At 43.2% G+C, this 15,000-nt stretch overlaps 2 protein-coding genes across 6 annotated transcripts in view; both read left to right on the forward strand.

The window, feature by feature from the left end:
• The window catches only part of LOC106582452 (FERM, ARHGEF and pleckstrin domain-containing protein 1), a 177,085-nt gene extending 172,884 nt beyond the window's left edge, over positions 1-4,201 (forward strand). For all 3 annotated transcript variants that reach the window (XM_014165575.3, XM_014165577.3, XM_014165576.3), the window contains exons 25-27: positions 2,149-2,256; positions 2,701-2,852; positions 2,947-4,201. In XM_014165575.3, the coding sequence (XP_014021050.2) occupies positions 2,149-2,256; positions 2,701-2,852; positions 2,947-3,028 (342 nt within the window). In that variant the 3' untranslated portion in view covers positions 3,029-4,201. The remainder of the gene's footprint in view (positions 1-2,148; positions 2,257-2,700; positions 2,853-2,946) is intronic.
• Positions 4,202-6,974: 2,773 nt separating this feature from the next.
• Positions 6,975-15,000, forward strand: part of LOC106582455 (dedicator of cytokinesis protein 9) — a 192,014-nt gene continuing 183,988 nt past the window's right edge. For all 3 annotated transcript variants that reach the window (XM_014165582.3, XM_014165587.3, XM_082967226.1), the window contains exon 1: positions 6,975-7,436. In XM_014165582.3, the coding sequence (XP_014021057.2) occupies positions 7,320-7,436 (117 nt within the window). In that variant the 5' untranslated portion in view covers positions 6,975-7,319. The remainder of the gene's footprint in view (positions 7,437-15,000) is intronic.

Genomic DNA, 15,000 nt, shown 5'->3' on the forward strand with positions numbered 1-15,000 from the left:
ACTGAACAAAAATATAAATGCAACATGCAACAATTTCAACGATTTTACAGAGTTACAATTCATGAAAGGAAATCAGTCAATTGAAATAAATGAACTAGGCCATAATCTATGGATTTCACATGACTAAGCAGGGGCCTAGGATGGCATAGGCCCACCCACTTGGGAGCCAAGCCCACCCACTGGGGACCCAGGCCCAGCCAATCAGAATGACTTTTTCCCCACAAAAGGGCTTTATTACAGACAGAAATAGGTATCCTGTCAAATTCTCTAAGATGGCATTGGAAGTGGCTTATGGTAGAGAAATTAACTTTAAATTATCTGGCAACAGCTCTCGTGGACATTCCTGCAGTCAGCATGCCAATTGCATGCTTCCTAAAAACTTGATACATCTGTGGCATTGTGTTGTGTGACAAAACTGCACATTTTAGAGTGGCCTTTTATTGTCCCCAGTACAAGGTGCACCTGTGTAATGATCAAATTGTTTAATCAGCTTCTTGATATGCCACATCTGTCAGGTGGATGGATTATCTTGACAAAGGAGAAATGCTCACTAATGGATGTAAACAAATTTATGCACAAAAGTTGAGAGAAATAACCTTTTTGTGTGTTTGGGAAATTTCTGGTATCTTTTATTTCAGCTCATGAAACGTGGGACCAACACTTTACTTACATGTTGCGTTTTGATTTTTGTTCAGTATTCAACGATGGCTCAGTTTACAGTACATGCTTTTTATCACCACTAGATGGCAAAACATGCTTTTTATCACCACTAGATGGCAGTACATGCTTTTTATCACCACTAGATGGCAGTACATGCTTTTTATCGCCACTAGATGGCAGTACATGCTTTTTATCGCCACTAGATGGCAGTACATGCTTTTTATCACCACTAGATGGCAGTACATGCTTTTCATCGCCACTAGATGGCAGTACATGCTTTTTATAACCACTAGATTGCAGTACATGCTTTTATCACCACTAGATGGCAGTGCATGCTTTTTATCACCACTAGATGGCAGTACATGCTTTTTATCACCACTAGATGGCAGTACATGCTTTTTATCACCACTAGATGGCAGTACATGCTTTTTATCACCAGTAGATGCTTTATCACCACTAGATGCTTTATCACTAGATGCTTTATCACCACTACTGCTTTTTATCACCACCAGATGGCAGTACATGCTTTTTATCACCACTAGATGGCAGTACATGCTTTTTATCACCACTAGATGGCAGTACATGCTTTTTATCACCACTAGATGGCAGAACATGCTTTTTATCACCACCAGATGGCAGTACATGCTTTTTATCACCACTAGATGGCAGTACATGCTTTTTATCACCACTAGATGGCAGTACATGCTTTTTATCGCCACTAGATGGCAGTACATGCTTTTTATCACCACTAGATGGCAGTACATGCTTTTTATCACCACTAGATGCTTTATCACCACTAGATGCTTTATCACTTGATGCTTTATCACCACTATTGCTTTTTATCACCACCAGATGGCAGTACATGCTTTTTATCACCACTAGATGGCAGTGCATGCTTTTTATCACCACTAGATGGCAGTACATGCTTTATATCACCACTAGATGGCAGTACATGCTTTATATCACCACTAGATGGCAGTACATGCTTTTTATTACCACTTGACGGCAGTACATGCGTTTTATCACCACTAGATGGCAGTACATGCGTTTTATCACCACCAGATGGCAGTACATGCTTTTTATCACCACTAGATGGCAGTACATGCTTTATATCACCATTAGATGACAGTACATGCTTTTTATCACCACTAGATTGCAGTTGTTCACTGTGACCTTAGAGGTTCATGTGACTTTAAACTGTGGCTGGAGGCTGACTGTTTATAGCTGTACTTACCTCAGATAAACCGATGTTAGGAGTGAAAAGAGGCCCCAGGCTTTATTTACAGAGCTGACAGTACAGCACATATGCATGAACTATTTCGTATACAGTCATATAGTTAAATAAAGGTTAAATAAAAAAAACATTAAAAAAATATATATGTATATAAATGTTTGTTGATATTGCCTCTATTTGTTTTGATTTTTGTCATAATATGTCCTTTTTACACAAATGAAGTTCACTGATTGTAAATCATTGTTCTACTGTAGAATCAGCTGTCAGGAAACCTGCTGAGGAAGTTCAAGAACAGCAACGGCTGGCAGAAACTCTGGGTGGTCTTCACCAACTTCAGCCTGTTCTTCTACAAAACCCACGAGGTGAGCACCATCTCATCAGGTCTGCCCTGTCCATGTAATCTGATTCATTATGATCTAAATGAAGGTAAAACTGATCCTAGATCAGCAATCCTACACTGAGACGCTTGGTACATACGGGACCAGAACTACAGGAACAACAGATCTGTGTTCCATGTAAGGGAGTCGTACACATTCCCATGCCGGATTATCTGCTCTCACTTTAGGCACAGCTCCCCTGAATCCACTGGAATCACCACCTGAACAAACCAGTGTTAGTTACGCAATAGTCTGTTGGTTTGTTATGGCACATGTTCTACGACCTGTAGCCACTGGGCATTTTGCCAGATTTTAGAATACTGTACATGATCAAAGCATAAAAGTGATGTAAAGTTTATTCATAGTGAAAGTGAGTAGCTCCATGAAATTCAGAATGCTTTACTGTTTGGTCCTTTCCCCTCTCTCCAGGATGACTATCCGCTGGCCAGTCTACCCCTGTTGGGCTACTCTGTCACCATCCCCACTGAGTCTGAAAACATCCACAAAGACTACGTCTTCAAACTGCATTTCAAATCTCACGTCTACTACTTCAGATCTGAGAGCGAGTACAACTTTGAGAGGTACAGTACACTTCTGTATATTTGGTATTGTGTACAGTAGATAGTATATGTTTCTACTGGATGTGAAACCCTTTCTCCCTTTCTCTTCATACAGGTGGATGGAGGTCATTCGCAGTGCCACAGTCTCTGCCAGCCATACCCGCATTCTGAGCCGGAAAGAGTCCCATCCGTACTGACCCAAAGAGCCCTGTCTCCCTGTCTCCGTGCCTCTTCTCCTCACCACAACCTCCCATAGGTCTGGCCACATACAGCCTCTCTTCACACTATGACTCCCTCAAGCAGCAAGCTGGCACCACACACTCTCTTCACTTCTCTGGAATCTGTTGATTTCCTTTTCTCCATAGATCTGGGACATATGTACACTGAGCAGTGTCCATGCACAATCTTGGTGCTTATTGATGCAGTGACATGTCCGCTGGTTTAGACTGCAACAGAGACTACATTTTCTGCATTTTCTATACTCTGCTCTGAACCTCTTTTTGTAGGACGTCATTTTATACTGTTTTCTAACGGAGCACATACTATACTTCTGTTTTCACATTCTGTCATTGGATCGTTTTATGGTGGAAACTGATTCTGCTGGGTTTTTTTTTAACCTGTTTTTCATTTAGGATATCACTGCATCCTCAAGGTCTTTTGTCTCCTTGTTCATTTTATGGGGAAAAACAAAACAAAAAAGCTGCTTTGAAATCCAACAGCTTGAGTGTCAAAACAGGTCTACCATTGTCCTAGATTTTACACTGCATTTTTATTATGTCAGTGGGGAGGAGACTTAAAATGTGTCGTTAAACAGACCACTTTTATATAAATATATCTAAATATAAGATGTCTCTGGAGAATGTGAGTAACCTTGTGAAAACATGGATGATCAGTAAAGATATCCAAATATTTAGTTGTACTATTGACATAACTCTAGAACTACTTATAAAACGATCAGGTTAGTTACCATCACCACTAACGCCATTATTCGCCAAGTATAGTGAATATTCCTGTTACATGAGGATCTTTGACGTGTGGATCCCCCGGGGGTTTTCTGAATAATATTATATTCCACCCTTAATAGTGTGAGACGTGATCATAATCTGTATTATGACGGAAACCGTAATGGAAAGCTTTAAAGAATATGCGTGAACCAAAATATCAACTTTCAGTTCCAAGCATCATTGCCCTTGTTGGACTAGGCTGCCCATATGTAAGAGACATTTACGAATCTAAATGAAATGGATATATGCATATGACAGATAGGGTTTATAAAATGTTGTATTCGAGAGGGTATTGCGGGTATGCTGCCAGACAACAGAGAGAGCTCTATGGAAATGAAAGCAATAAAAAAGAAACATTTATTTGAACATTGTATTGTTGAGTTTTATTTGCATTGTCCACAATAGTTAACTTTCAATGTTTTGGACCACTTTCACTTCAATGCACTCTACAATATTATTAAAATGTTGTTTCTTGTATGACCCATAGGCGGTATTATTGATCAATAACATAAAGCCAGGTCCGTTGTGCTCGTCACAGTGGCTACTGCCCCCGAAGTTATTGCACTCATGATTTCCATCTGATGAAAGGAGAAATCGACATAGGCCTCCTAAAAACAAACTTGGTCATTGTCATTTGCTCTTAAGTACACAACATTTCAAAATTCGACATTTTAACTGTATTTGAATTCTACACGTTTAACGCTTAAATATTCAATTCACTGAACAATTAGTTCCCCTATGGAACAGAAAGACAGTGCATGGTATCTTCTTTTCACGTTTCTTTTTTTTACCCATAAATATAATTGTAAAAAATAATTACAGTAGCACACATTCATAGCGTGCTCATATAGAAAGTTGGTTGGGCAGGTCTTTGTAAATGAATGAAGTGGGGAGGTGTATGTTTCCAGAACGGAGCACGCAGATTACTTCATGGATTACCGTTCTCCTAGCAACAGGATATTATGGTGGCACCACGATTGCATATTATTATTATTAAATAAGAGTCCCCCTTCCAAAACATGCTAAACTTGGGGAATGTTGATTTTTGTTAGCACTCTAGTGCAGTACAAATGTTTTTCACAGCATTGCAACCACCTTTGAAAAAAAAATAAATGGATAATTTGACGTATTTTATTTAATATTGTATTATTTATGCCTGCATTTCTTTTGAAAGTTTACACATTGGTATTTTGAAAGGTGTTGTGTAGGCTATATTTAAAGAAATACACTTTCAATAAAATACAAAAATATATATATATATATGTTATTAAAATGACAATAGAATCAGCAAAACTTAAATGGGCCTCTTGTGTTAGGCAACAGGTGCTAGGCAACAGGTGCTAGGCAACAGGTTTAAAACAGATTGCTGGTGAGTCCTTAACCCACAAACTCCATTCACTGCAAAGTAATACAATATATATGGGATACTTACAGTATTGGGTTGTAGAGGGAAAAAATGTACTACCTGTCTAATATAAACTGGGTTGGGAAATACTCAGTCTGTGATCTACTAACCAAATATGTGTAGTTCTTGAGGGGGACTGTGTTGTACACGTCCAACAGCACTTTGTTCACCCCCCCTCCCCTCCATAGCCCCCAAAGCAATACACTGTTATGGACAGTACATGGGATGCAGATTGATTTGTAGAGAGAACATTTCTACCTGTCTCAGCTAAAGTGGCATGGGAAATACTCAGCAGGTTTTCTACTAACCAAATATTGTTCGTTTTGGGGGGGGGGGGGACAACTGTGTCAGTAGACCAATCAAATGAGAGATTTCTGTAAGAGATGCTACCCAGCAATTGGGAGGTTGGCACAAGTTAGTTCTTAGGACTTTAAAGAAGAAAGGACTTCTAAATAAGACAGAGGCCCAGTAACAATCAGTTGAATTTTCTGACACTTTGGACAGATGGGGGATGATCCATGAATTAGTCCGATCCAAGTCCAAGAAGCCAACCTTTGGATTAATTAAGACCAATGTTCCCTCTAAATGGCGTAGCCTTAAAGGGGCAGTGTTATATTTTGAGACAGGCTTGAATAAGTAGCCAATAGGCAGAGGGTAGCATAATTTGACTGATTCTCTGTAGTAATAGTATGGGAATAATAATGTATTTTATTTTGTAAAGTGGTTTCTTGTATCAAACAACACAACTCATGGAATGTAGGCCTACATTGAAAACCACACATTGGCTGCTACTGTAGACTGTATCATAGAACAGCTATTTCCATGTTAAAATATTATGGGATGCATTTTCTACATTGTTTTTGATGGTGGGCCACTCTGGTAGTCCGACATTATGATCAAATAGCCACAGTAGCCTACTTGACCACTGTTGAAACTATAACTTAAAGACAGCCACAGTGATCACAGTAAACGTGCGCTGGAAGTTGTGTTGTGAAAGGGAGGGGTAAGTGTCCTTAAACTGTCATTCTTGTTTAGTTTTTTTCATGAATGTGTATGTTTGATGTTGTGTCTGGCCTATGCTGTGTCTCTCATCATATCGCAGTGCATCTTTTACATAAAGCAAATATCTATGAAAATAAGACAATAAAGAAATACCTAATCTAATCTAAAACCACCTCAAAAATATTTAATTTGTCAAGCTAAGCGATTGACCTAATGCTTTTACTTGGCACATATCAAGATTGGCCTTGCGTTGATTTAAATGGTGCAGCCATCAACATCACCATTATGTTAATCTAGGTCGTTTTGACAGGTATGTCAGTCCATCATTGGTCGTTATGACAGGTATGCCAGTCCGTCATTGGTCGTTATGACAGGTATGCCAGTCCGTCATTGGTCGTTATGACAGGTATGCCAGTCCATCATTGGTCATTATAACAGGTCTATAACAGGTCTCTACAGCCCAGTATTCTCAACATACCAGTGTGAACATTGTATTTTTCCATTATTAGGCTTAAAAAATGTTTTTAAAACCATGTTTCATTTGTTTTTATACTTATTGCCTTTTCTTGTTGGTACAATAAAAGTGGCCATTGATTAGAATTATTTATCCTTTGACTTCGTTATCCACATTGCAATGTTTTGAAATGGGGCTTTTATTTTGAAGGTTTCCTCATTACCATATGGACGTGACGTCATTTGTGTTGCTGGCAGAATACTAGTGATTACTTCTGGCTGACGTCGTCGCATGAGCCTACACCGTCACCGACCAAAGGGAGACGGAGGGGCAGCGGTAATGAGACGGTGACACCTCTGAAGAATGGTTTATTATGACAACAATAACTCCGCGGGGGAATGTAACGGCTGCGGGATAATACAATACAACTTTCACTTGTAATTGGTGCAAATTATGAGATCAAAAAGGGATACTCAACCACCTAAACATGATCCAGTTTCAAACTCAATGTGCGCACTAGTGGGGTTGAATAAACTGATTAACCGGTTTATGAATTCATTTTTCACTTTCATTTGACGTTTAATCAATTCTTAAAAGAAATTGATGAAAGGCAGAACTCGACAATGTCTGTTCCAGTACATCCGGAGACCAGGAAATTTACAAGGGGACTAAGTAAACCTGGCACTGCGGCTGAACTAAGGCAAAGTGTCTCTGAGGTTGTCAGGACCTCCGTGTTTATTGTAAGTACACCATTTCCGTACCTTCTTCCTCTAACGTAATCTATCGCGTTTTCTATCGTACATCTGTCTGCTATTGTGCCTTGTGTGTTGTTACTTTGTAGCCCATCGAGGTGCACCCAACCTCTCCATGTGTCTCCAGAGTTCTGACTGGAGGTCAGCTGGTTTGGCGCTCTGATACTCTTACTCAACATGTTTCCCAATAAGATCTGAATTCCATTTTGTATAAGTACTTGAAAGCATGACATGATGCATTACATGTTGTGGGGGGAGGGTTACATATTATTTGACTTGACCTTTTATTTGTTTACATTACTTTAATTGTGTTTTGCCATCTTCACCTGCCTCACTTCATTGAGTTTTATTCCATTCTAGTTAAACAAGTTTCACCCTGTGATCCTCCAGAAAGGTCGATCCCATCCTTCTTTCATTATTCCAATATGTAAATGAGATAGAGGCACACAGCAGCAATGGTAGGCCTATAGGCTACATGGATAATTATGGATATTCAAAAAGTCTAACATTTGGGGGAGAGGGGGGTTGTACTAAGCTGACATATGGAATTGTTTTAAGATGGATCATTTAGCTATTTAATTTAGAATTTTAGGACTCATGAATGTAAAAAAAAAAAGATATATAAAACAATTATTTGATAAAATATTGAATTTGGCCGACTATAGCCCATAGAAACGCATTGAATAACACATTCATAAATGGCAAAATAGACAGTAAAACAATGAATCATAAGGAATAATGTTATTAAGTGTCTGTTCTATATCTAGGAGATTCAGTGCACGTGGAAAGTATTCAGACCCTTTGATTTTTTCCACTTTTTGTTTATGTTTTTGCCTTATTCTATAATGGATTATTTTCCCCCCTCCATCAATCTACAAACAATACCTCATAAGGACAACGCAAAAACAGGTTTTTAGAGATTTTGGCAAATTTATTACGAATAAAAACTGAAATATCACATGTACAGTGTCTTTGGAAAGTTTTCAGACCCCTTCCCTTTTTCCACATTTTGTTACATTACAGCCTTATTCTGAAATTGATTAAATAAAATACAAATCTCATCAATCTACACAAAATGCCCCATAATGACAAAGCGGAAACAGGTTTTTAGAAATGTTTGCAAATTTATAAAAAATAAAACCAGAAAAACGTATTTACATAAGTATTCAGACCTTTTGCTATGCAACTCTAAATTTAGCTCAGGTGCATCCTGTTTCCATTGATCATCTTTGACATGTTTCTACAACTTGATTGGAGTCCACCTGTGGTAAATTCAATGAATTGGACATGATTTGGAAATGCACACGCGTCTATATAATGTCCCACAGTTGACGGGCCGCCCCCAGGTGGTGAGGGTAGGCAACAACACATCTGCCACGCTGATCCTCAACACGGGGGCCCCTCAAGGGTGCATGCTTAGCCCCCTTCTGTACTCCCTGTTCACCCATGACTGAGGGGCCAAGCACGACTCCAACACCATCATTAAGTTTGCCGATGACACAACGATGGTAGACCTGATCAACGACAACGATGAGACAGCCGATAGGGAGGAGATCAGAGACCTGACCGTGTGGTGCCAGGACAACAACCTCTCCCTCAACGTGGTCAAGACAAAGGAGATGATTGTGGACTACTGGAAAGGGAGGACCGAGCACGCCCCCATTCTCATCGACGGGGCTGTAGTGGAGCAGGTTGAGAGCTTCAAGTTCCTTGGTGTCCACATCACCAACAAACTATCATGGTCCAAACACACCAAGACAGTTGTGAAGACAATGCCTATTCCCCCTCAGGAGACTGAAAAGATTTGGCATGGGTCCTCAGATCCTCAAAAAGTTGTACAGCTGCACCATCGAGAGCATCCTGATACCGCCTGGTATGGCAACTGTTCGGCCTTCGACCACAGGAAGGCCCTAAAAATGGCCAAAGACTCCAACCACCATAGTCATAGACTGTTCTCTCTGCTACTGCACAGCAAGCGGTACCAGAGCACCAAGTCTAGGTCCAAAAGGCTTCTAAATACCTTCCCCCCCCATTGTTTTTACCGTGTATAGTCACTTTACAAATTACCTTGACTAACCTGTACATTGGCTTGGTACCGGTACCCCCGTATATATCCTCGTTATTGTTAAGTACATTTATTGTGTTACTTTTTGATTGATTAGATTTTTTTTTACTTTAGTTTATTTAGTAAATATTTTCTTAACTCTTCTTGAACTGCATTGTTGATTAAGGGCTTGTAAGTAAGTGATAAATACAGTTTGATTTGATATCTAAACATCAATTTTGCAAAGGCTCTGGGAGAAAGGAGTTTACACTTTTGTGTGTGTGTGTACTGTGTTTGTTGTGGTTTTGGAGTCATTGTTCAAACTTTTCTGGAAGAAGTTGCTAAGTAACCGAACTGGACACCGCCCAGACTCTCTGTCACCGTCCAGACTCTCTGTCACCGTCCAGACTCTCTGTCACCGTCCAGACTCTCTGTCACCGTCCAGACTCTCTGTCACCGTCCAGACTCTCTGTCACCGTCCAGGCTCTCTGTCACCGTCCAGTCTCTCTGTCACCGTCCAGACTCTCTGTCACCACCCAGACTCTCTGTCACCGTCCAGGCTCTCTGTCACCGTCCAGACTCTCTGTCACCGTCCAGACTCTCTGTCACCACCCAGACTCTCTGTCACCGTCCAGGCTCTCTGTCACTGTCCAGACTCTCTGTCACCGTCCAGACTCTCTGTCACCACCCAGACTCTCTGTCACCGTCCAGGCTCTCTGTCACCGTCCAGTCTCTCTGTCACCGCGCAGACTCTCTGTCACCGTCCAGACTCTCTGTCACCGTCCAGTCTCTCTGTCACCGTCCAGGCTCTCTGTCACCGTCCAGACTCTCTGTCACCGTCCAGGCTCTCTGTCACCGTCCAGTCTCTCTGTCACCGTCCAGACTCTCTGTCACCGTCCAGGCTCTCTGTCACCGTCCAGTCTCTCTGTCACCGCGCAGACTCTCTGTCACCGTCCAGACTCTCTGTCACCGTCCAGGCTCTCTGTCACCGTCCAGACTCTCTGTCACCACCCAGACTCTCTGTCACCGTCCAGGCTCTCTGTCACCGTCCAGTCTCTCTGTCACCGCCCAGACTCTCTGTCACCACCCAGACTCTCTGTCACCGTCCAGTCTCTCTGTCACCGCCCAGACTCTCTGTCACCGTCCAGGCTCTCTGTCACCGTCCAGACTCTCTGTCACCGTCCAGACTCTCTGTCACCGTCCAGACTCTCTGTCACCGTCCAGGCTCTCTGTCACCGTCCAGGCTCTCTGTCACCGTCCAGGCTCTCTGTCACCGCACCTTCATATTATTTATTCAGACAAAGGATTCTGGAGGAGGAGGCGACGAGGGATATGCATTTTTAGAAGGAAGCCATTGTGAATATGACCCGACTAAGCACAACTCCCAAGTTGAGAATGGCCTGGATACAGCTGTTGCATGAATATCATTTGACATCCTCCAACTAGTGGCCATTCACTGACCAACGTATGGTGGCTGGTAGGAGTCATAAAGCTGGAAGCGTAGCTCTGTTGTTCTGGTGAAGTGCTCGTGGGGACTCTCAGTGGAATGTGATTGTACACGAGACCACTGTCCACACACACACACACACACACACACACACACACACACACACACACACACACACACACACACACACACACACACACACACACACACACACACACACACAGCTTGTAAGTAATTCCTGGGTGAAACATTTAAATATCCCTCAGAGGGAAAGAAGGATCTCTTTCAGCAGCGTAATGGGGAGATTGTGACGGATCCCCCCCCCATCGTGGACGATTGTAGTTCAGTCTACATTACAACACAAATGTATTGTATTCTTTCTCTCTGAAAGATTGTAATCCAAATGCCCACTAAGAAGTCATAATGAGCTGAATAGATTTTCTTTGGTCGGTAGATATTGTATGGCTCAAACTAGAAAATCATGGATTGGATAAATGCAAATGTTGGATTTTGGAAGCAAACACTGTCCACTCTTCTACTTATTAGCCTGTTTATGATGTTTCTGAGAAGATACACTGGGCAGAGCCCCTTTGTTTATTGTTGGAGTAGAGTGACGTGTCAGTGGATAGGGCCCATTCCTGAGATGTCTCTCTGTTTCTCCATGCCCAGAGCAGAGCCAGGTTTCTCTCTGTGAATACCCAGGTTTCTCTCTGTGAATACCCAGGTTTCTCTCTGTGAATACCCAGGTTTCTCTCTGTGAATACCCAGGTTTCTCTCTGTGAATACCCAGGTTTCTCTCTGTGAATACCCAGGTTTCTCTCTGTGAATACCCAGGTTTCTTTCTGTGAATACCCAGGTTTCTCTCTGTGAATACCCAGGTTTCTCTCTGTGAATACCCAGGTTTCTCTCTGTGAATACCATTAGAACCATAATGGACGTCATCAGCTTTGAATGTGTTGCTGCTGATGGTGGTGGTGACGGCAGCAACTCAAAAGTCTACCTTTGAAACAAAACAGGATTTAGCACTCTCTCTCTCTGTCCCCTTTATTAGATTAAACAGAAAGGCCTTGGCCACTTTACAAAATATTCCTCTCAAATGAAGGGCTCTGTATTCTAGCTCTGCTTTCCTTGTTTGGGAAGGTGTGGAAGCTATCTGCTCAGATGTATCAGTCTAATGGGGTGATGGGGTGATGGGCTGATGGGGTGATGGGCTGATGGGGTGATGGTCTGATGGCTGATGGTCTGATGGTCTGATGGCTGATGGGGTGATGGGCTGATGGTCCTGATGGGCTGATGGGCTGATGGCTGATGGGGTGATGGGCTGATGGCTGATGGTCTGATGGGCTGATGGCTGATGGGGTGATGGTCTGATGGTCTGATGGCTGATGGGCTGATGGCTGATGGGCTGATGGGGTGATTGTCTGATGGGCTGATGGGGTGATGGTCTGATGGGCTGATGGGCTGATGGTCTGATGGGCTGATAGTCTGATGGGCTGATGGCTGATGGGCTGATGGGGTGATGGGCTGATGGTCTGATGGTCTTAGCCCGTTGATGACAGCTACAAATGATCTGTTAACGCACAAGTGCTAGAAAGCAGCTGGGGGCGGTTGTGTAATTTTAATCAATAGTCCATGTTGGATTTCAGCTAATGTTGATAAACTTAGATCCTCCCTGGTCCTGCTGTTGGTGGGAACCTGGAGGAGGGATATCATCTCACATAGCCTCCAGGCCTGTCATATGGTCCAGGCCTGTCATATGGTGCAGGCCTGTCATATGGTCCAGGTCTGTCATATGGTGCAGGCCTGTCATATGGTCCAGGTCTGTCATATGGTCCAGGCCTGTCATATGGTGCAGGCCTGTCATATGGTCCAGGTCTGTCATATGGTGCAGGCCTGTCATATGGTCCAGGTCTGTCATATGGTACAGGCCTGTCATATGGTCCAGGTCTGTCATATGGTGCAGGCCTGTCATATGGTCCAGGTCTGTCATATGGTCCAGGCCTGTCATATGGTGCAGGCCTGTCATATGGTCCAGGTCTGTCATATGGTCCAGGCCTGTCATATGGTCCAGGTCTGTCATATGGTCCAGGCCTGTCATATGGTGCAGGCCTGTCATATGGTCCAGGCCTGTCATATGGTCCAGGTCTGTCATATGGTCCAGGCCTGTCTCTTGACACTATATAAATTACTCATCTGGCAGTGTTTGATGATACCCTGATGAAGACAGCTTCGCTGTCGAAACGTTGGTTATTCAAATTTTTGCATCTGAGCTCTTAGAGTGTGCGGCTTTCCTTTATTTTCTAGTGTTCTACTCCGCTAGCCAGCACCTCGCCTTTAAAGGTGTGCGTTTCTTTTTTCTATATGGTCCAGGCCTGTCATATGGTCCAGGTCTGTCATATGGTCCAGGCCTGTCATATGGTCCAGGCCTGTCATATGGTCCAGGTCTGTCATATGGTGCAGGCCTGTCATATGGTCCAGGTCTGTCATATGGTCCAGGTCTGTCATATGGTGCAGGCCTGTCATATGGTGCAGGCCTGTCATATGGTGCAGGCCTGTCATATGGTCCAGGTCTGTCATATGGTCCAGGTCTGTCATATGGTGCAGGCCTGTCATATGGTGCAGGCCTGTCATATGGTGCAGGCCTGTCATATGGTGCAGGCCTGTCATATGGTGCAGGCCTGTCATATGGTGCAGGCCTGTCATATCTGAATAGCCAAGGGGAGCCCTTTGTTCGTCACAGAGGGCGATGGAGAAATCAGACGCCGCATAAACTGTTTGGCAGGCGGTACAGCAGAGCATTTCCTGTCTCAATTAAACTGGCCTACAGAGCATCAACAAATAGTCGTCGAGCACTCATCCACTCACTATCCGTGTAATTGTTAATTTCCCTCTTTCACTCGCAGTCTTTTGTTATCATCCATGATGCTTTTTCTTCAGGAGTCATTTATAGTAACAGTCACAGTGTTGTTGTGAGCAACCCTCACATCTGTGTACAGACAGACAGACAGCTCAACAACCCTCACATCAGTGTACAGACAGACAGACAGCTCAACAACCCTCACATCAGTGTACAGACAGACAGACAGCTCAACAACCCTCACATCAGTGTACAGACAGACAGACAGCTCAACAACCCTCACACCAGTGTACAGACAGACAGACAGACAGCTCAACAACCCTCACATCAGTGTACAGACAGACAGACAGCTCAACAACCCTCACATCAGTGTACAGACAGACAGACAGCTCAACAACCCTCACACCAGTGTACAGACAGACAGACAGACAGCTCAACAACCCTCACATCAGTGTACAGACAGACAGACAGCTCAACAACCCTCACATCAGTGTACAGACAGACAGACAGCTCAACAACCCTCACATCAGTGTACAGACAGACAGCTCAACAACCCTCACATCAGTGTACAGACAGACAGCTCAACAACCCTCACATCAGTGTACAGACAGACAGACAGCTCAACAACCCTCACATCAGTGTACAGACAGACAGGCAGCTCAACAACCTTCACATCAGTGTACAGACAGACAGACAGCTCACCAACCCTCACATCAGTGTACAGACAGACAGACAGCTCAACAACCCTCACATCAGTGTACAGACAGACAGCTCACCAACCCTCACATCAGTGTACAGACAGACAGCTCAACAACCCTCACATCAGTGTACAGACAGACAGACAGCTCAACAACCCTCACATCAGTGTACAGACAGACAGGCAGCTCAACAACCTTCACATCAGTGTACAGACAGACAGACAGCTCAACAACCCTCACATCAGTGTACAGACAGACAGACAGCTCAACAACCCTCACATCAGTGTACAGACAGACAGACAGCTCAACAACCCTCACATCAGTGTACAGACAGACAGCTCAACAACCCTCACATCAGTGTACAGACAGACAGACAGCTCAACAACCCTCACATCAGTGTACAGACAGACAGACAGCTCAACAACCCTCACATCAGTGTACAGACAGACAGACAACTCAACAACCCTCACATCAGTGTACAGACAGACAGCTCAACAACCCTCACA

The sequence above is a fragment of the Salmo salar genome, chromosome 21, assembly GCF_965601325.2.
Source record: "Salmo salar chromosome 21, fSalSal1, whole genome shotgun sequence".
In the NCBI taxonomy this organism is placed as follows: Eukaryota; Metazoa; Chordata; class Actinopteri; order Salmoniformes; family Salmonidae; genus Salmo; species Salmo salar.